The sequence below is a fragment of the Calonectris borealis genome, chromosome 16 (genome assembly GCF_964195595.1).
Source record: "Calonectris borealis chromosome 16, bCalBor7.hap1.2, whole genome shotgun sequence".
In the NCBI taxonomy this organism is placed as follows: domain Eukaryota; kingdom Metazoa; phylum Chordata; class Aves; order Procellariiformes; family Procellariidae; genus Calonectris; species Calonectris borealis.
The window spans coordinates 21,191,728-21,212,959 of NC_134327.1; the positions used below are offsets into that span (position 1 = coordinate 21,191,728).

The 21,232-nt window shown below is 52.6% G+C and overlaps 3 protein-coding genes across 9 annotated transcripts in view; all 3 read left to right on the forward strand.

The window, feature by feature from the left end:
* Positions 1 to 4,573, forward strand: part of SLX4 (SLX4 structure-specific endonuclease subunit) — a 36,111-nt gene extending 31,538 nt beyond the window's left edge. For 2 of the 3 annotated variants that reach the window (XM_075165943.1, XM_075165944.1), the window contains exons 17-18: positions 90 to 1,925; positions 4,216 to 4,573. In XM_075165943.1, coding sequence (XP_075022044.1) covers positions 90 to 426 — 337 coding nt within the window. In that variant the 3' untranslated portion in view covers positions 427 to 1,925; positions 4,216 to 4,573. Of the gene's footprint in view, positions 1 to 89; positions 1,926 to 4,215 lie in introns of those variants that run through there. The other variant, XM_075165945.1, reaches the window with a different exon arrangement.
* A 146-nt stretch (positions 4,574 to 4,719) lies between these two features.
* LOC142089418 (uncharacterized) lies at positions 4,720 to 16,698 on the forward strand. Of its 4 annotated transcripts, none has more exons than XM_075165950.1 (4): positions 4,720 to 4,751; positions 5,045 to 5,158; positions 7,601 to 7,746; positions 9,286 to 11,147. In XM_075165950.1, exons 3-4 carry the CDS (start codon positions 7,701 to 7,703, stop codon positions 10,470 to 10,472), a joined length of 1,233 nt encoding a protein of 410 aa, XP_075022051.1. In that variant the 5' UTR covers positions 4,720 to 4,751; positions 5,045 to 5,158; positions 7,601 to 7,700; the 3' UTR covers positions 10,473 to 11,147. The 4 variants fall into 4 exon arrangements, with proteins under 4 accessions (XP_075022051.1, XP_075022049.1, XP_075022048.1 ...); XM_075165949.1 differs by lacking the exon at positions 4,720 to 4,751 and adding an exon at positions 7,192 to 7,407 and having other exon boundaries at positions 5,090 to 5,158; XM_075165948.1 differs by lacking the exons at positions 4,720 to 4,751; positions 7,601 to 7,746 and adding an exon at positions 16,617 to 16,698 and having other exon boundaries at positions 5,060 to 5,158; positions 9,286 to 10,418.
* On the forward strand, positions 16,620 to 21,156 carry HMOX2 (heme oxygenase 2). 2 transcript variants are annotated; one of them, XM_075165951.1, is made up of 5 exons: positions 16,620 to 16,727; positions 18,232 to 18,349; positions 19,188 to 19,679; positions 20,684 to 20,804; positions 20,885 to 21,156. In XM_075165951.1, the coding sequence occupies exons 1-5, from the start codon at positions 16,645 to 16,647 to the stop codon at positions 21,010 to 21,012; spliced, it is 942 nt and encodes a 313-aa protein (XP_075022052.1). In that variant the 5' UTR covers positions 16,620 to 16,644; the 3' UTR covers positions 21,013 to 21,156. The 2 variants fall into 2 exon arrangements, with proteins under 2 accessions (XP_075022052.1, XP_075022053.1); XM_075165952.1 differs by having other exon boundaries at positions 20,888 to 21,156.
* The last annotated feature ends 76 nt before the right edge of the window (positions 21,157 to 21,232 follow it).

Consider the following 21,232-nt stretch of genomic DNA (forward strand, 5'->3'; position numbering starts at 1 on the left):
GTTGGCCACCAGGGATTTGGGGAGCTCTGGTCCTGTCCTTGATGGCCTGTTCTTTCCTTGATCTCTGGTCATCTTGATCTTGCTTTTAGGTCTTTCATGAATGGATTTGAAGCCTGTGCTTTTGCATCCGAGGACGAGGAAGAGGAGCTTCCAGCATCTCAGGCAGCAGCTCGGGAAGAAGATAAGCTGGAGGCAGTAAGGTGCTACATCCGTTCAAACACAGCCCTGTACCACAAGATTCTCTTTTATGAGCCAATTGAGCTGGCTGAGCTGCACACAGAGCTGAAACAGAACGGCATTAAAATTTCCAAGGCAAAGCTGCTGGACTTTTTAGATGCTCAGTGTATCACATTTACCACAGCTGGAGCCCGGAAAGAGAAGGAACAGAAAAGAAAGGGGAACAAAAAACAGAGGAGACGATACTGAATGAAGCCCACTCCTCCATCATGAAAATTTTGTACATGGAGGCCTTCCTGATAAGCTGGAAACCCTGTTCCAGGCTGGTGCTAGCAGTGGTGCCGTGATCGGTGGGTGCACTGCTCCTCCCTGTGGCCTGCTGTCAGATGACATGCTGGAGAATGTCTCTGAACTGAGCTCCCGTTCCCAGCCCTCTGCTCTGAATTGCACAAACTCCTCCAGCCAGAGTCCTGCCTTCAGCACGCAGGTCCTCTCGAGCCTCTTTTTTGCCCCGATTTTCCTCCGGTGCCTATTCTTTTCTTTCCATTTTTCCAATAGGTTTTAGGTCCTCAACTTTTCTTTGTGGTGGTGCTTCTAGAGGCAGGTGCTTCCCCCAGTGACACTTGCCAAGAATCTTTTCCCTGGCCTTGGGCTGTGAAACATTTCACCCTTCAAGTTCCAGTATTCCGCCTGCAAGAAACCGGTCCCCTTTCCCCTATGTAAAGCACTGAATGTTTAGACCCCAGTGACTTCCATCTTCATTTCTTCAGCATACGATTTGCCCTGCTGATTGTTAAGGCAGGGAGCATTGTGGAAACACAATGCCTGCCTTCTGTCCTTGGTTCAACTTGCAATCTCTGGTAAAACTCCTAAATCTGTGTTTCTTAAATGGCTGCAAAACAGTAGAGGTGTTTGTCTAGTCTCTTTGTGATGGCTCCCAAAAGTGCCCTCTGACAGCAGATGTCATGTGAAAGCCCTTCAGTTGTGTATGTTCACTTGCATGCTGGACCTGTGTTAAAGATACCATCTGCTCCGTTTCTGAGCGCCATTTTACCTTTTCAGTGTCACTTGAGTATGTCCTCGACAGAGGTGTTTTTAAGACAGTATTATAGTGACCACTGATCTCTTCAGCACTTCTTATAACCTGATCTAAACCCACTTCTCTGATCAGTCTCATTTCCAAACTGGACTGATCTTAGGTTGTAAACTGTCTGGGACTCTTGAGGAAGTCTTGGACCCTAAATTGTCATCTTTTATGTATTTACTTTCACATCATCTTCTGACTTTTGTCTGCTCTGGCAGTTCTGAGTCTGCAAAGAGTCTCACTGAACAAAATGGACACAACACTTCAAAAAAAGAAGCCAGATTTCTAAACGTATTTATATATTATTTGGAACATATAAATATTTTTTCTATTTTTGATACAGTGTATCTTCGGTTTTATTTCATTTATGTTATATGCAATAAACAATTTGTAAGGTACTAATGATAAACTGTAAGTAATGTCTTACGACAGAGCTGGGGGGGTTCTAAGCGGCAACGTCGAGTCTAGTCAAGAGCAGTAGAGTCCGCAGTCTGCACCCGTACTGGCTGGAACCGCGGGCAGAGAACTGGAGGAGGAGGAGTTGGCACGGGCGCCCAGCAGCAAGGAGAGGTGGGAGGGATCACCCGGCAGCGGCTGGCGAAGGGTGGATTGGCTTCCTGGAGAGAGACGAGCTGCCCGGTCACCTGGGCTGTGCAGCCCTGAGGTAAGGGAGACCTGGGGGAAGGCGTTGGGGTCTGCCGGGAGGATGGGCTGTGGGGAAGGGTCCGGTCCTGCCTTGGAGGGGAGGGCTGCTGGTGAAGGAGAAATGGGCGACCACTCCTCTTCTCTGACAGGTGTTGCTGTGGCATGTATAATGGTGGGGGGACCTCCTAGCAAAGCCATGTCTGGTCAATTTTCAGGAATTTTTGGGATAGTTTTCTTCCCTGGCAGTCACATCACTTTTCCTCCCCCACCTTCTTGTGCAAGGGCTGCCAGAAGATGACTTTGTTAGGTGAAAAGGACCAGGCTTGCCTTTAAGTGGCATTCTAGGAAATGATGTTTCCCTCGGTGTACTCTGTATTTCTCTCTCAAGTACACACTTCATACGTGGAAAAAGCTTCAGTGCTACCTACCAGTCTTAATATGGGAAAATAAATAAGATCCCTTCCCAGCTTTTTTTCTGTTTTTAAGTAAGACTTATATTTATGATCAAAGATTTTATAATCAATTCTTTATTATATCTTAACTTTCAATGAATGCAGTGTCACAGTTCAGTGGATATAAATCACAATCGTTCAAATAGCATTGTATCTCAAACTATTTAGCCTGTTATGAAAAAAATTGGAATTTTAGTCACTGAAAGTGTCTCCATCCTCCTCTCTGTGTCATCCTTAAGCCTTGCAACTGGACCGTCTTTGCTAATGCGGAAAGGTGATTTTAAATATCACATCTGTGCTGTCAGGGTTTGGAGGTGACCACTTTGCAGAGGCTTGCCTCGATGCTTCCTCGATGCTGAAGTTGACAAAATAAAACGCCTCTTGTAATTCTAAAACTTTTCTCAGATGATGAGAAGAGGATTTAAAATCTTTTACAGCCTTCAAGACCACAAGGACATATCTGACATACACTGCAAATTATCTGAAAGCAATTATTCATTCACCTGCTTCATTAATCCGTAAGCAAAACGTGCCTCCCCAAGCTAACACTGGTGTGGCCATCTGCCAGTGATAATGTGTTGCCAAACAGTTCGATTTGTGTATATTTCTGTGTTTTCTTGCCTTCCTAATGCAGGCTCATTTGTCTTGGAAAATACATTGTCATCATTTTTTATTTCCAACTGTGTAGTAACAGCTATCAAAAATATTTTGATACTTCTGTTCGTTTTAACACTTCCAAGGCTGCAGGAAAAAAAAAACCTTTTCAACTAAGGTATTGGTTGTTCTTTAAGTTAAAGAACAGAGCAGATATGTTACCGGCATTGCACAAAGCTTCTGTCTTACCAAGATGCACCTTGTGAGCTCTAAGTGGGCTTTGGAAAACTCTGCTTCTAAATTCGCTGTGACAATCAAATGGTCTGTGGGGATTGACTATGGATACTTCTCTGCAGCTACCACCATGTTGGTTTGTGTATTGTCACATTTCCTGCCTGAAAAAATAGTCTCGATAGGTTTATTCTGAAAACCTGTGCTGCAGATGTTTACGTAATAATCTTGCATGTGCGAATAGAGCTGTTTTCATATACGGGCACAGTTCTGTGTGTCCACTTACTTCAGAAGTCACCCTGTCTTAATGGCATTTCTTGAGTGAGTGTGATCCATCACCGTGGTCTCTCCCGTGGCCAAGACCCGCATAGGGGCCAGTTTAACTACAAAACATGAGAATGCTGTAAAGTGCGGAGTGGTGACTGCTGTGCCTTCCCCTTGTGCTGGGCCAGCAGAGCCCAGGTATTACGCTTACAGTGCCAGCGTTTAGGTATCGAAGGGATAAATACGAGAGCAATCCTTCCTGCAGTTCTTCAGGGGGACCGGAGCTGTTCTGGAAGTCATTTCAAATGTGCTTGTTTGCTTTTCAGATCATTCCAGCATAAAATTTCTTTCAGAGGCATTGCATATAAGCTGTTTGATGTTTAATAAAACACAAAGTGCCCAGGGAAGGTGACGCAGCCTTCAGCAAAGACATTGCTGCGATTCAGTTGCTGTCCCCCAGAAGAGGGTTTCAGAAGTACCTGCAGTATTTCTCTGCCCAGGTTCCTTGCCCCTCCGGCTGCTCTACCACCCAGGCAGTCATCTTGTAAGCTTAGATTACTAAGGACTGAATGAGATTGCTAAGGATTTAAGCTCGAGCCTAAGCTCAGCACGAGCCCACTCCTCCTTTTCCAACACCGAAGGCCACATCTCCGCTCTCGGGACCGAGGAGGCTCCCGCAGCCCGACAGTGCCGCCGGTAGGTCCTCATCTCTTGGAAGGACACTGAGCCTAGTGCAGATTTCCAGAGCTCTGCTTTGGTGTCCTCTAGGTACTTTCTTCTCAGAAAGCGCTGGCTGCTATCGTGTCTTGTTCGTTGAGCTTCTGCAACGAAGGGTCCGTGTTGCCCCCCGAGGTGGGCATTTGCTGTTCGCCTGACGCTGACGAGCCTTCCCAGCCACGCAGAGCCGAAGTCTCGCCCTCCACAGGTACCCTGGGAGAACCCCCTCGCCTGCAGGGCGATGGTCTCTCATCCAGCACCGGATAACCCCCGCGGGAGAGGCCCTACGACTCTGGAGAGGGCTTCGGCGCAAGCACCAGGGAACCCACCCGCGGGGGAGAGGCCCTACAGGTGCCCGAGCGCGGGGAGAGCTGGCCTAGGCCTGCCCCTCGGCACCGGCCGGCCTGCGGGAAGGACGCGCAGCCCAGCCGGGTGGGACCAGCCCCGTCGCAACCCCCGCGGCCGCCATTTTCGATCGCCCTCCGAGGCGAAGGCGCCGCCCGCCATTGGCCGCCGCCGTCACGTGACAGCGCCGCCGTCGGGCCGGGAGCCGCCGCTGCCGGCGGGTCCGGCCGTGCCGAGCGCAGGTACGGGGGCCCTGTCCCGGGGGTGCCCCGCGGCTCCCTGCCGCCCCCCCGCCCCGGGCAGGCCCCGCTCGGCCCCCCCAGCCCTGCGGCTGCACTAATTTCCCCGGGGCGGTGGGGGTGCTGACAGGCAGCGGGGCCGTAGGGAGCCCGGCGCTCCCTGCCGTGCGCCCGGTGCAGCTGGGGGCCCTGCTCAGCGGGGAGTTGCTAGTTCCCAAGCGCAGAAGCCCCTCCGCTCGCAGCAGTCGGTTAAAGCCTCGCTCCTCTGACCCTCCCCGTTTCTTTTCCCGGAGCAGGACCCCCAGGAGCGGAGCTGGAGATGATCTCCCACATGGATCAGAAGGAGGGACTGTGGTTCTCCCACCTCCACGCCTACGAAGGGAAGACCGTTCTGAGTGGCACCTGTCCAGGTAAGGGGCCGGTGCAATCATCTGTGAACCTGTCGGTGAGAAAAACGGCGCCAGGATCCCCAAATCCCACCAGAACGCGCAAGAGTGGCGGTACTGGGTCGGACCAGGGTCCCTTCAGCTTCGCCTGCTGTCTCTGACAACGGCCAGTGTTGGAGGCGCAGAGAAGAGCAGACAAGCGGTGGTGTGTCCGTGTAAGCTTTCCCAGGCGCAAGCAATCTGTGGCTTCAGAAACTCCTGAACTAGACATGTCACGTCGCGATATCTTGCAGCTCTCTGAGTATTTTCTTGCCTTCTGAAGTTGTGTACGTTTTAGCATCCATGACAGCTTGCAGCAAGGAGTTCCACAGCTTATTTAGCTGTTCTACAAATTGCTGCCTCCTTTCGTTTGCTTTGAAACTGCCTTCTAGTAGTTCATTTGATGCCAGTAGTTCTTAATTTAGAACAGACAGTGCAGGATGGATCCCTACCCACCCCACAGGCCACTTGTGTTTTTATAGCTGTACCTTTTCCCAGCAGAACGGGCAGTTGAGTCATTTCCTATACAGAAGCTGTTCTGAGCCTTTGATCATTCATGTCATGTCTCTGTACCTTCCTCAGCGCTATCAGAGTTTCTCTGAAATGGGGGATCCGTCCTCCCCCTTGCACGCAGTCAGGATGTGGGGTTTGAGCAGCAAGGCAGAATTACATTCTCTTTTATTCTCTATTTTTTTCCCAACAATCACTAACATTTGATTAGCTGTTTTGTCTGCCTAGGAGTTGCAGTTTTCCTCCGTCTGCTCTAACTCCAATGTGCTATTCCTGTATGATACCAGGAACATCCTAGGCCCATCCTGGTATAAGTGCAAGGTATAGAGGCTGTTCCCCTCTGCAGTTCTTTATGTTTACCTGCAGTGAATGTCCCCTGTCATTCCCCTGTCACCTGGTTGGTCAGTATCATAAGGCTCTGCCCCAGTTTATCGTTATAGTCAGCCTTTGTGTCTTTAACCCTTTAACCCTCAGCAGATGTTTCCACCTCCCCTTTCCCTCCCTTACCACCTTACTGAGGGTCATTCATGCCATGGCAGCATAGTTTCTTTATCAGTTTTGGTGAAGGACAAATGTCTTTTGGAAATGCCTTTGGACTCCACATCTCCCTTTTGGTAAAATTGGTGACATCTCTGAAGAACTCCAAGTGGTTTGTGAAGTGAGACATCTCGTTCCAAAGGTCATGCCAGCTCTTCCCCAGTCTGCCCTCTTTGGCCATCTGTCCATTAATTCTCTTACTCCAATTTCTGTTCGTTTGCTTGGAATGTCGGGCCCCAGATCTCCCCACAAGCCCTTTCTCTGGCATCACATCAGCCACCTTCCAGTCCCCTGACTGAGGTACCACAGTCAGGAGTCCAGCAGTGTTGTGAGGTCGTGTGAACAGCCCTGCTGGGTTAGACCAAAGGTCTGTGTAGCTCTGAGCCCTGTCTCAGGGATTCGGGGACTGGCTAGAAGTGGATGCCAGGGAAGGGAGTAAGATAAGTATACAGTGACGCCTCCCCGGCACAGTCTACTGTCGTCCATCAGCCTGAGGCTTACTCATGATGGTGGTGTGTTATTTTTAATAGTTCTCATGGGTTTCTCTTCTGTGAATTCTTGAATTTGGTGCCAGAGACGACTGCTGTGTCCTCCTGCTGCTGTGAGACAGGTCAGAGCATCAGCCAAAATTCTTTCTACTGCTGGCTTCTCTTGAGAAAGAGAGATCCACGGGTACATTTAAGGTGATATTTAGGTTCTCTCCCAATATGTACGCTTACTCTGCTTACCTGGAGCTTGCCTTGTAGCTATAGCACTGGCAGTCTTGGGCGTATCAGAGGTCTTTACCATCAACCCAAATCGGCATGGGCTGAGGAAGAACCACATTCTTCCTCCCTCTCTTGCGTATTCATTTTTGCCAGTTCAGCCTTATGCTTCCAGTATTAATTCCTCAGCATTGTGAACTTACTCTCCCCCCACTTAAAATACCTCCAGTGAGTTCCTGTCATCGTGATTTTGATCAAACCCTTTAGAGACAACTTGTCCTGGATGCCAATGAAGATACCTCGGAGCTCAGAAGTAACAAAAATGGTCATAGAAGTTGAGAGCTGGAGCCATGGCTGTAATCATTGTAATAAGAAGCCTGAAACTCCTGACCTTCCCCCAAAAGTACAGAACACCATAGAAGACTTGATTCTCATGTACTTTGAAGGCCTTTTCAAATTCTGTGTAAAGACCCAAAATTCTGTGTAAGTACCAAAGCTACTGGTACTGTCCTACTGGTGAAGGACATCTCTTTGGGCACAACAGCAACAGAACAACTTCACTAGCTCCATTGTCTACTCAGTAAGTCTGACATACAGGTCAAGAGCTTCATGCTGGCCTGCCAGAAATGTCCTCTTCTTATCCTGTCTTTGGATATCACCTTTCTCTTTCCTCCAGGCCTGGATGGAGTAGCTGCAGACAAATGGAAATGCCTGCACGGTGAATAGCAAAGTTCCAGTTTCTGTTCCTCTCAAGGGATGATTTTAATGAAAACTATATGAGGGAAGAAGTGGCATCACTACCACACCAAACTGCCATAAAAGGTATCTCAGGAGTTCGCTGTGAAATCATGTTGTGATGTTTTCTTATACTGACTAGAAAGAGGAAGATTAAATATGTACGTGTATCAGTCTGGGTTGAAATTCTAGACTCTCCTTCCTTTATTGCATACTTATGGTTCAGAAGTGACTCTCCTCTTTCAAGGCATGCACTTTCTTATCACAACTCTGCCAGACCACAGGAAGTGCCCGTGGTTTGTACATCAATCCCACGCGACTGATTTGTTACCAGTTTATTTCACAAGAGTTTTCAGAAAACCAGGAGGTAGCCGTTGAATCTTTAAGTAGGCAAATCTGCAGGTCTGCGGGTTCGCGGCTTTAGTCCTCAGCCTGTTCCATATTTTGGGTCTGCGTATAGTCAACAGCAAGTCGTCCTTCACCCCTGGAAGTCTATTTCCCTGATTGACCTGTCTTAAACCTGGATATGGTGCCTCTCTTCAGAGATGCGTGTTGCCATTTCTACATCCCATGTACATTCCTCTGGCGTCCATTTACCCTTCCCTGACAGCAGAAGGGCGCATGCCACACAGGTCCTGTCTTGCCAATTTAGCGTACAAACCCTCAGTAAGCGTGCAAAGAGCTACGTTTTCCCGCTGACAGCAAAAGCCACAGCATTGTTGGAACATGCTCGGATGCTCATCAAACTACATTAGAGCAGGGGGCTGGAAGGAGTCACTGCTCTGTGTAAATACTCTAGAAATCTGTGCAAGCCCCTTGTCTTGGAAAGGCTTTCAGGTGACCTTGAGTCTGCGCAGCATAGATTCACACCAGTTATGCTTCTGCAAGACTTTATGTGAATAAGAGGGCAGGGATTTGTTCATTGCCTGTGTCCCAGGAGCCATTCATAATTGTTCAGCTAACATTACTTCCACTGATTTGCGCTACCTTCATCTTCTACGTTGATCGGATTTCCTCAGTGCATAATCTGGAATCAGCCACGGAGGATCTTCAGTTCACCAACCACCTTTCACAACGGATTTGTTCTGCACCGATGGAAGCATAAAGTTAGCTTTCTTCTGCTCTAAGATTGGCATAAGCCAGGCTCCAGGCGGTCTCCGTGTCTCATTCCTTAGGGCCAGTGCCTCCTTTGTGCGTCTTCTCTTTCTGCAACACCAGCAGCACAAAAGCAGGGAGGTTGCATCTGTTGCAATCCGAGTAATGTTCTGCTGAACAAGGGAGTTCTTTATGGCCCTCCTCTGACTCCCAGTTCAACTTTTAATAACATTTTAGATATAATATCCTGGAAGAGCAGCCATCTTTCCCATTCGAGCACTAAACTTTTACCCCTAATATGCCAGTAATTTCAGTAGATTCAGGTGCTGGCAAAGCATGCAGGGCTATTTCCAGGGTTTGTTCCTGTGAACACTCTGAAAAATCCACTGTGTCGTTTGGAGGGAAATATCAGAACTTTTTATACTTAAAGTCAATCTGCTGTATTTTTAGAATTTGGCCCCTTTTGATTTCCCCTGTCCAAAGTTTCCTGTCCTGCCCGTGACTTCTCTCTGGATTCTCATTTTATTGCAGCTGAAGATGGGATTGTGAGCAAGAAGGAGGAAAATGCCCACCAAGGCATCCCCCGGCCAGTGGAGCCTGAGGGTTTAGTCTCGGGACTCTCCAAGGAGAACAGTTCCCAGAGTCCTGCACAGGACCCAGTCCTCCCACGCAGGTCAGAAAGGGTTCAGAGACCTCTGGGGAAGAGGCAAAGCCGAGTGACGCTGCGTGGAAAAAGTTTCAGGAGGCTGCCAGATATTATCCAGCAGAGAAATCCTTCTGTGGGGAGACTGACAATATGTGGGGACTGCGGGAAGAGCTTCCGGGTGAGCTCCAACCTCGTCCAGCATCGGAGAATCCACACTGGAGAGAAACCCTTCGCCTGCGCCGAGTGCGGGGAGAGCTTCCGGCAGCGGTCGCATCTCATCCAGCACCAGAGGATCCACACAGGGGAGAGGCCCTATGAGTGCTCCGAGTGCGGAAAGAGCTTCAGCATGAGCTCGAAGCTGATCCGGCACCAGGTAACCCACACCGGGGAGAAGCCCTACAAGTGTGCCGAGTGCGGGAAGAGCTTCTCCGGGAACTCGCAGCTCGTTCAGCACCAGCGAGTGCACACCGGGGAGAAACCCTACGAGTGCAGCAACTGCGGGAAGAGCTTCAGCGTGAGCTCAGCCCTGACGCGACACCAGCGGGTCCACACCGGGGAGAAACCCTATGAGTGCACGGAGTGTGGGAAGAGCTTCAGCCAGAGCTCTGAGCTCATGAAACACCAGCGGGTCCACACCGGGGAGAAGCCGTACGAGTGCTCCGAGTGCGGGAAGAGCTTTACCGTGAGTTCAGCCCTCATCCAACACCGGCGGTTCCACATGGGTGAGCGCCCCTACGGGTGCACCGAGTGTGGAAAGAGCTTCACCGTAAGCTCCCACCTCATCCAGCACCGCCGCTTCCACACTGGGGAGCGCCCCTTTGAGTGTGCTGAGTGCGGGAAGAGCTTCCTGTGGAGATCAGCCCTGCTCCGGCACCACCGGGTCCACACAGGGGAGAGGCCCTACGCCTGCGCTGACTGCGGGTACAGCTTTCGGCAGAGCGCCCACCTCATCCAGCACCGGCGCATCCACACCGGGGAGCGTCCCTACGCCTGTGCCGACTGCGGGAAGGGCTTCACCGTGAGCTCTGCGCTCCTCCGGCACCGGCAGATCCACAGGGGTGGGGAGCCCTAGGAGGGGTGTGTGGGGAGCAGTTAGGTCTGGTACCCTGTGAGCATCCCTGGGGAGCAAAGCCCAGTGTCTCTCTCCCTTCGCTCTACTGACCGCCTTACGGAGGGTGAAAGCAATTTCTTTTCAGGAGGACAAGTCCTAAAAGAGAGAGATGGAAGAAGGGGGGAGTCGGTGCAAGGAGCGGAATTGGAGGTCTGGGGAAGAGCGTGTGACACAGCAGGGGAAGGAGGTGGTCGGAAGGATAGCTCTTGGGAGAGGGAGAGAAGGAAGTCGTTTGAAAAGGCTGGAGTGTACTTGGTGGTGTATTTTAGAGGAAGGTAAATACCTTGCCTTTTCTCTGCGGGGACACGTTTCGGACAATTTATAGAGTGAACCAAATGGACCATCGTAGAGCCTGGATAAACAGAAGCCCTTGCGTTGTTCAGAGGCTCTGAATCACCTTCCTGGCTGGGGCTGTAGCACAGAGGAGCCGTCCCCCCCGGCTGGCCGTCCCAGTCGCCGGCTGTGGGGCCGGGGGGTGTCCGCCCGGGGCGCGGAGCCAGCCGTGCTGGTGGCGGTCGCTGCCTGGGTGTCTGGTGCTTGCTCTCCACCTGGGCTTGGTGTCCCCCCGTGGGAGCTGTGCGTTAGCGAGGCTCGATTATTCCTAAAGCTGCCAAATAAAGCCATCGTTACAGACCAGCATCGCCACCATCTTTCCTCCACCGCCACGAGCTTTGCCGCCTCCCCGGGCCTGGCACGGCCTGCGCCTGCGCGGCCTCACGCGCCGGCCGCCCCCGGGGCGGGGCCTGGCGCGACGCTGGAGGTCGCCGTTGGCTGACGGCGAGGCGAGGCGGGGAGGGGGCTAGAGCCCCTGTCAGACGTCCCGGCCGCCTCCGCCAATCGGCGGCGCCGGCGCGTGCCGTCGGTGGCTCCTGATTCGCCGCGGCGTCACCCCCTCGCCAATAAATCCAGGGCGGCTGGCCGGGGTCTTTGTCTCGCGCCGCGGGGCAGAGGGCGGGCGGCGGCGGTGGGTGAGTGCGCGCGGCGCGTCTCCAGGGCAACGCGGCCGGGCCGGGGGCGGCGGTACCGGGCTGAGGCCCTCGGGGCTTCCCGCCGCGGGGCTCTGCTCCGCCTGCCCCGGGCCCTCGCCGCTTCCCCGCCGGGGTAAGGAGGGCAGGCTCCCCCGGAGCTGCCGCGGGAGGCAGCGGCCCCGGCCTCCCCGCTCCCGGGGGCATGCGGGCCCGGTACCTTGCGGCGGGGAGACGCTGGGCCGAGATACCCGACCAGGCCGTGCGCCTCTGCCCTCCGGGGCCTGGGGCTGCCGGGCCGTGGCCTGGGAGCAGCGGCCGGCCCGTGACTCTGCCCCCGGCCCTGCTGGGCCTCTTGCCCTCCCAGGCGCAGGGAGGGCCGTCGCGGCCGTCCTGTCCGCCTTGCCCTGAGCCGGGCCGCTGCTGGGGCGCCGGTGCGGCGCATCGCAGGCCGCGGAAGGACGTGCCTCATCATGCCTCAAGCTGTTCGGGGTCCGCAGCGCCCGTCTGCGAGCTGCGTGCTCGTGACTAGCCGAGCTCTGGCGGCGTGCCGGGCCGGCAATTGTCAGGCCTCCCTAATCTCTTCCTTCTGTTCCCATGGGCGAGCGTCTGCACAGCAGCTGAGGAAGCGTGCCAGAACAGTTGCTTCATATCCCTGCAGTGAGTCCTGCACACAGCTTCTTGTGAAGGATGCCCGAGTCTTTCGGGACTGGAGTCCTGCACTGGGTTGTCCCAGAGGCGTGGGGGGCACTTGGCTCTTCTTGACCCAGCTGAGCTTGCTGAAGAGCTTGGAGGACAAAGGCCTCTGAGGCCTCTTGCTGTCCCTACTTTTCCGTTGTTGGGTGAAACAAATGTCTTATTCAAGCCTCACAGTGCCTAGCACTTGTATGCAGCGCTGCATTACATACATCAGCCGTACGTGCCTGTCACTGGCCCTGCTTGGGAGTCCCAGGCACAGCTGTCTGCGTGCTGGGACAGGCACGGCCAGTGCTGGCTCTCCCCAGAGCAAAGGCTGCTTGATGTATTCATGTGAGTCTATCGCACTACGCTCTTCCCTCAGGTCTAACCCTGACTGACCTGTCCCTTGTGCTGTTCAATGTGAGAAACTAGATTCCTGATGCGCTGCCTGATACAAGGGCCGCTTACTGAAGCGCAGAACTGGACGAGATCTGTGAACTCACCAGGAGTTTCTCTCCTTGGTCAATTTGTTGAGGTGCTGGACTGCAGCTCACGGGGACAGAAGCAGTGTTTGTGTGGGCACTGCTAGAAGTGTCTTAGCCTTGAATTATTGCTTAAATTTAGGCTGTGTCCAGGTGAAGTCTTAAACCTACCTGGGATCAGGTAATGTAGTAATTTATTCTGTGAGACTCCATTTCCAGCAGCAGCTGGTGCCAAATACCTCCCCAGAGGGAGGAGGAGATGTGAAGCTCTCCTGATGTTCTCGCCAGGTTGCCTCTGTGATGACCCTTCAAGCCGTTAGGCCTGGGGTTCTGGGGTTTGTCTCCGCCACAGCGATGCTTGGGTAGGTCCAGCCACACTCTGCTGCTTGTTAAAGCAAGGATGTAAGCACTGCGTGTGAGGAAATACCTTGAAGTTGCGTGCTGGTTGAACAGCAAACATGAACTCTGTACTGCCTGGGTGTTTGTGAATTATTGAGCTTCTCCTGAGGGTGCCCAAGCAAAGTCAGGACTTCCACTCCTGCTTCCCAGCAGCAGTGTCTATTTCCTTCAAAAGGCACGGGATTGTTGGGATTAAGCGTCTTCCTACCCTGAGAAGAATGGCTGTGCATCTTGAGTGTGAAGCTTGCTGTGGAAATATGTGTAGGGGCAAACTCATCGCTGTCTAGATGAGTTAGGGATGTTTTCTCAGAGGGTTTGAACACTGTTGTTGGGAAAGAAACGTTGGGAGTGCCGACGTGTTCTGTACCAAACCTGCTCTCCACTCTCCAGCCCTGCTATCCCTACTCTTGTGGCTGTTGGATTTCTCTCAAGCAGGCTGCTGTCAGGGCGCTGGGAAGGTATGTGTTTACCCTGAACATCGGCCAGGATCTTGATGAGCAGAGCTCCTCGTAGCAAATGAAACGACGTTCTGGCCTCTGCAGTGGGGGTAGGCAGCTGCTTGAACCTCCCTCTTGGTGTGTAGGACACTGCCTCTTTCAGAGGAGCAGAATGCCCCGAGAAACCAGGGCTTTGACCAGTGACCATGTCGTGGGCTTTCAGTTGCCAGTTTTTGAATAAAAGCAATGATGAGTGGTGTTAGGAGAGATACAGTGATTTTGACTTCCCTTCCTCCTAGTTTTCATGCAATATCCTAATACTGAAAAGGACAGGGGTTTGATTTGTGGTGATTTGTCTCTTGAATTCATGGTTCATCAGGGAGGTGTCTATACTAGAGACAGTATTGAGAAAAATCTAAGTTTCCATATTTTCCAGTACGTGTACTGTCCTCACCTCGGGCTGAAGGCACTGGTGTCGTCACTGCCCTGTGTACTGCCACGGAGATGAGCGTGTCAGACTGAGCCTCTACAAAAAAAGCCGTGGGAGATACAAGTCTGAGAGTGCACCAAAGTCCTTAAATTACTTTTTGCATGTTGACCCTTTTTTCCAACAGCAGACAGTGCTACTGGAACAATAATTCACTGTTCTGATCAGTTGTGTTTCTACAACACTAGTAACAGGCTTGGGTAAAGGCTTCTGAGACCCCATCAGATACCCCCTGTGTGGCATGGAGAGCAAAGTCCCAGTGTTGGTGGGTGCTGGTAAACAGGGGTGTGCTGCGAGGCGTGGGTCTGGAGGCTCTCACCAGTAAGTTAGCAGATTTGTCTTGTACAATGATGGTCTCGGGAGTTGTGCTGTGTGTGTCTGGCCATTGGGAGCCTCTGACCGTTGCTGCTGTTAGCTACTAGTTTCCGAGGCTTGATCTGGTGTGTTCCTTTTGGTTGGATTTAGTGTCTACCTTCAGGCCTCTTCCGGGGCATGAACAGTGCTGAAGTGCTCTTTGTAGCTCTCCTCTTACCTGCTGCTTTGTACCGGTGGCTGATGCAGGCCTGGCAGTGCGCAGAGGCAGCACATCCTTCCTCCAGGACCCTGGCTCTCTGAAAGTATAAGATAAATTAGAACCAGTTCATCTAGTTTAATTTTGGAATCTGCATTTCTTGAGCAGTGCCTGGCCTGAAGCTGAGCAGGAAGCCAGGGTGTCATCAGAACTTGTGCGTCTGTATCGGCAGGAGGCTGGCTGGCTGTGCTGTGCGGCGAGCAGGCTGTTCCCCCCTTGTGCCCCTGACAGGCTCCTGGCTGAGTCCGGGCAGATTATTTGCCTCTTTGCTTTAGTTTTCCTTCCCCACGGTGGGCATTTCCCGATGTTTGAAGCTGAAGCTGTGTGATGAGTGAAGGTAGGTCCCGTTTGCTGACCCGGTGTGATGGTGCTTGCTGTTCTAGTGAGTGATCAAATAGACAATACAGCATCTGAACCTGGTTTCCTCAAATATCTCCAAGCCCTTGGTGCTGGTGTGCCTTTCTGCCCCGGCGGCATCATCCTGCCCTAAACTTCTCTATCCTAGGGGGGTGGGGAGGCTGCGCTATGCCCTGTCCTGCGGGGAAGGGCAATGGGGATGTAGGGCTGTCACCCCTAACGACTTCTGCTGCTGCACTGGGCTAGCTGGCATCACGAAGTAACGTGTTGTGGTCGGTCCTCCCCTCGGGGAAGGCTCTGTCCCGGTGAGCCCAAAGGCTGTGTGATCACAGGGGAAACCTTCACCCGGGTGATGTGTCCTCCAAACTGAGTGCTGTGCCCGAGGGCCTTGCTGTGCTGCACCCGGGGATGGGTGCTCAGACCCAGCTCCCAGCGCTCCTGGCCGAGTCCTGTGCCGGAGTGTGGAGAGCAGCTGTAAAACACGGCTTTGAAAAACTCAGGGGTGAGGAACCGGAGGGCAGTTAATTTATAACTGGTGTGCTTCGTGTGAGCTGGGAGCCAGCAACTGGTGTGCTGGTGCTGGCCCTGTGCTAATGAGCTTGGCAAGCCTGCAGCTGCTTGTCTGCCGTTCTCCCAGCTCCCAGACACGGGCCGAGCGGCGAGCCTGCGGGTGCAGCCCACCGAAGGGGCTGAAGTGAAGAGGGAGAGCATGAGGGATGGCTCTCTTACAGTGAGTGCTTTCCGAAGAGCCAGCGAGCAGCTTAGTTCCTTGCTCGTCTGGCAAGGCTGCCTGTAAGGTGGTGGTGGTGCTCCGCACAAAGCTGATTACAGGTCCATTTTATAAATGTGGCTGGACTTCTGGCTTAACAGGGGTACTCAACTAATGTAAGCCAGGTGTCCTGTTCCTGTGTGAGTCTTGTGCATCCTGCTACATCTGAGATTTTTTTCCTTTTGCAAAAGAGGAGGGAGAACCCAGTTACTTCTGGGGTTTGAAGTAAACCCTGCTAGGCAGGAGAGGAGCGTGTGAGTGGTGGCAGGAGCTATCTGCAGCTCGCTCTGTTCAGAGAGCGGCCACTTTGACTCTTCCTGGAGTACAGCCCAGGAAAGGCAGAGCAGTGCAATCTGCCCCTGCTTTGGAAGTTTTTCTTTATGTGCTCCATTGCAGGAAAGGCTTTTTTTTCCCCTGTGAGCTGCCTGACTTCAGAGCTTAGCTGGCCTAATTCACCACTGCTTTCTTCCAGGGGAGGCTCCGTACTGCTGTGGGAACGAAGTAGCTTGTTCTTCCTCCTGACTGAAGGAGAGGTGCTTCCCTTTCCAGTTACTCTGCTCAGAGTCTAACATTGGATGAGATATTTGGTAGCACCAGTGGAAAGCACCTTGCTCACAATTTCAATGCAAATTGCTTAACGTGGAGGTCTCTGGTCGTCTTCAGCCAGGAGCCATCCTGAAGTGGATAACCTAACGCAGGCTGCTCGCTGTGTTGTAGGTCTCACAATATTTTGTGAACTGGGTGTTAGTGTTGAGGTTCACCTGAGGTAGCTGAACTACACAAGCAAGACTGCTTCCTTGAAAGTGCCTGGTGCGCAGTGGGAATGGCCAGTGGCTGCTCCTCACCGCCCTGCGTGGTGGAGCAGCTCAGAGGCTCCTTGCTAGAGTGCTCAGCGTTTCAAACCCATCCCTTTGCTAAGGCAGCTTCCCTCTAAAACCCCTCTCTAATTTTGCCTTTCAGATTGTCTAATCTCCAGCACTGACCAGCAATGCCATCAGCTATGGAGGGCTCAGAGGGGGGAGAAGAAGGGGAAATCTTGCGCTATGAGGAGACAGAAGATGACAATGTCAGGTGAGTCCTGTCTCACAACATGGCACAGACACAGTCTTGGGCAAGGCAGGAGACCTTCCAGGTAAAGGAGTGATCTTTCTCCTCATCTGAAAAGGAGTGAGGGGCTCCAGTAGGTGATTAATCAAATATATATGCAGTAAAATCTGTTTAATCAAACGGTACTGGAAGCGTGGAAGGGATGGGAAGGAGCGATCTGGCTAAGGCTGACAACAAGCAGTTATTTTTTTAGTCTCTACTATCAAACTTGCATTTCAGAAATGCTTTGACCATCTGGCAGTTGTGTTTGTGCCTTCCTGGCCGAGGTGAGCCAGTTTTCCACGGCTTGCTGGGCAGTCTCATATGATAGCAGCTTCTTGTTTTGAAAGATGACTCTAGAGGTGAACTCTGCTCCAGTGAGCTGCCTCTTTTGCCTTTGCAGAACACCCACTGGTCTAGGCAAGGATATTTTCTTGGAGGTTAGTTTAAAAACAAATTCACACACATGCTCTAAAAGCCAAGGCTTCAGACTTGGAAAATGGGAAGGGTGAATAGGGTGCTTCCCAGAATACATAGATAGGTGGGTGACTTCTCTTTGACTCGACAGGCTCAGCTTCATGAGAAGTTAATGCTACCTGGCTCTCCCGGCACATCCAGGCCTTGTCTAGCCTGTTGGCTGCAGTGTTCAGCCACTCAGTGGGTCTGGAGTGTTCAAAGTCTCTCTCTTACAGCTAACACGAACATACTATCTGTGGCAAACCAGTCATAAAAACTGTAAGGTGCACTTTGGCATCATTTTGAGTGAGTGTAGGTGTTGATAACTCTGTACCGAACTCCAGGTAGGTGCAGTGGCTGTAACCTAGAATCATAGATTTTTTTTTTTTTTTTAGAAAGACAACTTGCGGAAACCTGCAAAAACAGTGTAATTCAGGATAAATAAACTTTTTAAGGGTGTTCTTGCCCTTTTTTGCCATTCAGCTCTCATCTCTTCTCCAGCAGTTAATACTCAATTCGTAAAAGATAGGGTCCTGCCTGTGTATGCATCTGCTCTTACCCGAGCCTTTCTCCTTCTCCGGAGTGCCCACGGAGGATACCGCCGAGGCTCCTGTGCCTTTTAGCCTGCCCCGGTAGTTGCTTTTCATACACTCATGGCCTCCTTCTGTAGTATTGTTGGGGCTCACATGGATGAGAAGCAAAAGTAATTGTGCAGGGATCAGAAGAAGATCCTTGGCAATTGCTTCGGCATCCTGGTCTGAGCGCCTGGTAAGCCCCAACCCTCCCAGAATGGCAAGTCTGGTTGGCACATGGGCACACGCACCTGTGGAAGGAGCCGCTGGCCGCTGCCACCCTGCTGCTTCCTCCTGGTGGTGCCAGCCTGTGGGGCTGGCCTGAGGGATCCCACCTGGTACCTTCTCCAGACTGGGCTGAGATGGTAGGGAGTAGGCGGCATCCCTCCAAACACAGCAGGGACAAACTCATTATTGCGTGTGGAAGTGGGGTGAAAGAAGCTCTCCCTGTTTGCCTGCAGTCCCACCGACCTTTCGGAGCTGCTGAAGGAGGGGACTAAGGAATCCCACGACCGCGCGGAGAACACTCAGTTTGTCAAAGACTTCCTGAAAGGACGGATCAAGAAGGAGCTCTTCAAGGTGAGTGCTGCTCTGCTCCCATGGCAGAGAAGCTCTTTGACGTACCCAGTGACTGATGCAGACTCTGAGGCAGAGCCCACAGCCCTGTGTGTAGGGGATGGGGAGGAATCCGGTTTCTAGGTGGCGTAGTCAAAACCACAGGAGTGCCCTTGTCCGGGACTTCTGCCTGGTGCATCCTACAGCTGGGACCCAGGGGGGTGAGGAGCATGCTGGCCCAGCGCAAGGCTGATTAGCTGGAAGTGCTGGGCTTCTGGCCACGCATCTGCTGGCCGCTCAAGGCAGGTGTGGCTGCAGCACCGATACTGGTGGCATAGGCTGTTCAGGAGTGAAATCCTGCTGAGATTACAGCACTTACTCCATCCTCTGAAGACTAGGCTGTTTTCCATAGACTTCAGGTGGGCTTGCTTTCTCTTCTGCACAGAAGAGGTGGTATTCTGGGTCTGAGCAGCACTGCCTGATCCTGAAGGTCTCGGCCGATACAGTAGTCTCCTATAGCAGGCGGCTGTTGGTGCTAGTTGTACCTTTTGGATGAAGTTTGTCCCTGTGCCTTGCTCTCAAGGTGACAGGAGGCCCAGAGCACACAGCTGGCAACACTAGACTAATTCTTAGCTCGTGCTCTGTAGGTGTTGTTGTTTTGAACGTAGATAGAGAAGAGCCTCTGATGCTTCAAGTGATACATGCCTCCGGGCCCAGGTACAGGCTCTCCAGGCTGGTTTTGTGTCAAGCCTGGGGGTTTCCTCCTTGTTTATGCCAACTCCGTGCAGGGGGGGAGTAGTCACAAGGTGTGATGTGCCGACCTAGTGAATGGCTTCTCACATCAGCTGTGCTTTGTCCGTAGCTGGCCACCGTGGCACTTTACTTCACCTACTCTGCCCTGGAAGAGGAAATGGATCGCAACAAGGACAACCCAGTCTTTGCTCCTCTGTATTTTCCCCTAGAGCTTCACCGGAAAGAAGCCTTGCTCAAAGACCTGGAATATTTCTATGGAGAAGACTGGAAAGAGAAGGTCCAGTGTTCAGAGGCAACTCAGCACTATGTGGACAGAATCCATCACGTGGGACAGCACGAGCCGGAGCTGCTAGTAGCTCATGCTTACACACGCTACATGGGGGACCTCTCAGGTGGCCAAGTGCTGAAGAAGGTGGCCCAGAGGGCCCTGAAGTTGCCCACTACTGAGGAAGGGATCCAATTCTACGTGTTTGACAACATTTCCAATGCGCAGCAGTTCAAGCAGCTCTACAGAGCGAGGATGAATGCTCTGGACTTGGACAAGAACACCAAGGAAAGGATCGTGGAAGAGGCCAACCGAGCCTTCAGATTTAACATGCAGGTACTAAATCCCTTGAGCCCCTGTATGTGTAGGTGCTGCTGCTTTTGGGCCTGGACCAGCTCTTAGGCCCAGGTTAATTCAGTCAGACTGCTCATCCAGGCAGTGGTTTGGGTCTGAGACCACCAGAGCCCCTCCTTCTTGGTGGGGTGGGGTTCTAGTTTGAATAGCTCTTCTGGTAGCTTCTGGAGGCATGGCTGGTGTTGGGTAGGAGTTCCTCCCATGCTCCAACACCGCAGCCGAGCCCTTGATTAGGGCAAAATTAAGATGACTTCGCTACAAGATTCCCATGGGCTGTGTGAAGCTGTGGGGGGAGCAGAGCTCTTGCTCCAAAGACAGCCTCAAACAGTTTGAGCGTATTGCATCACACTGGTTACAATTCATCTCCTGTCTCACACCTGACATGTTGCCCAATGGCCAAAAATGTCTGTAGCCTCTTGTTCCATCCCATAGTATTTGCCTTTCATAAAACCTGACTGAGCTGCCACTTGCCCCAGGAGGATGAACATAGTCTTAGCTACTGGATGGAAGCTTTAATCTGTGCCTGTAGCAGGTCGGTGTGGTTTAAGCTGGCCAGAAACATGGTGGGATGTGGTTGGCTGCTTTGTCAGGATCCTTACGGAAGCTCCCTTATGCTCCCCTGGCAGCGGAGCTGGAGGGGCTGCACGAACAGGAGCAGTGATCCCCAGAGAGGGTCTGCAGCAGGGAGGGGAGAGCGCGTTGCCTCGTACTCCCACCCGCAGCAGGCTGGGAGGCGAGCAGCAGGGCGATGCTGCAGCAGACTTGATGCCCTTGGAATGGGCCGTGCCTTCTCAGAGCCATAGCATGTGCCAGACGTCACCACAGGTCTGCCGTCACCACAGGGCGCGCCGAAATGAACGGCACATGCTGTCTGGGGGGGGAGGGAGGCAGGAGTGCCTCTGGCCTGTTCTCCAGAGCGTTCCAGGGGTCCGGATGAAAGCTGCCTGGCTCTGCCTGCTTCACATACTCGCTGTGACCACTTGCAGGTATTTGATGAACTGGACAAGATTGGCAGGTCGCTGCCAGAAGAAGCCCAAGACGGAGGCTTTCCAGTCCATGATGGAAAAGGAGACCTACGCAAATGCCCTTACTATGCAGACAAACTAGGTAGGTCCTGGGCCATGGCAGAGCTGCCGCACGCGTACGGCACGAGACTCACGGCACTAACAGTGCTTTCTGTGTTCCAGCAGGCAAGGCAGGAGCCGGCTGCCCCTATCACGCTGCCGTGGCCCTGGCGAAGCAGCCCCTAGTGCAGTTGATCCTGGCGGCCTGCGTCGCTGTGGCAGCCGGAGCTGCAGCGTGGTACATCATGTGATGGGCAGAGCGGCGCGGTGCTCTAAATGATGGCAAGGGGAGAGGCGCGCCCGGTCCTTCTACAGACTGCTCCCTTGCTGTTGGTGGTGAGTTGACTGCAGGGTGGAAGTAAGAAAATAAACAAGAATCCTGCGGGACTGTCAAAGACTCTTTGCACAACAATAATGCAAGCACTGTAATATAATGTCTTTAGCTGACTAGTGTGAGGATTCCACTTCAGC

Coding starts and splice junctions, on each gene's coding strand:
- LOC142089418 (XM_075165947.1), top strand. CDS start 5,068: ATGATCTCCCACATGGATCAGAAGGAGGGACTGTGGTTCTCCCACCTC. Junction 5,159..9,285: donor TCTGAGTGGCACCTGTCCAG/GTAAGGGGCCGG, acceptor ATTTTATTGCAG/CTGAAGATGGGATTGTGAGC.
- HMOX2 (XM_075165951.1), top strand. CDS start 16,645: ATGCCATCAGCTATGGAGGGCTCAGAGGGGGGAGAAGAAGGGGAAATC. Junction 16,728..18,231: donor ACAGAAGATGACAATGTCAG/GTGAGTCCTGTC, acceptor GTTTGCCTGCAG/TCCCACCGACCTTTCGGAGC. Junction 18,350..19,187: donor TCAAGAAGGAGCTCTTCAAG/GTGAGTGCTGCT, acceptor CTTTGTCCGTAG/CTGGCCACCGTGGCACTTTA.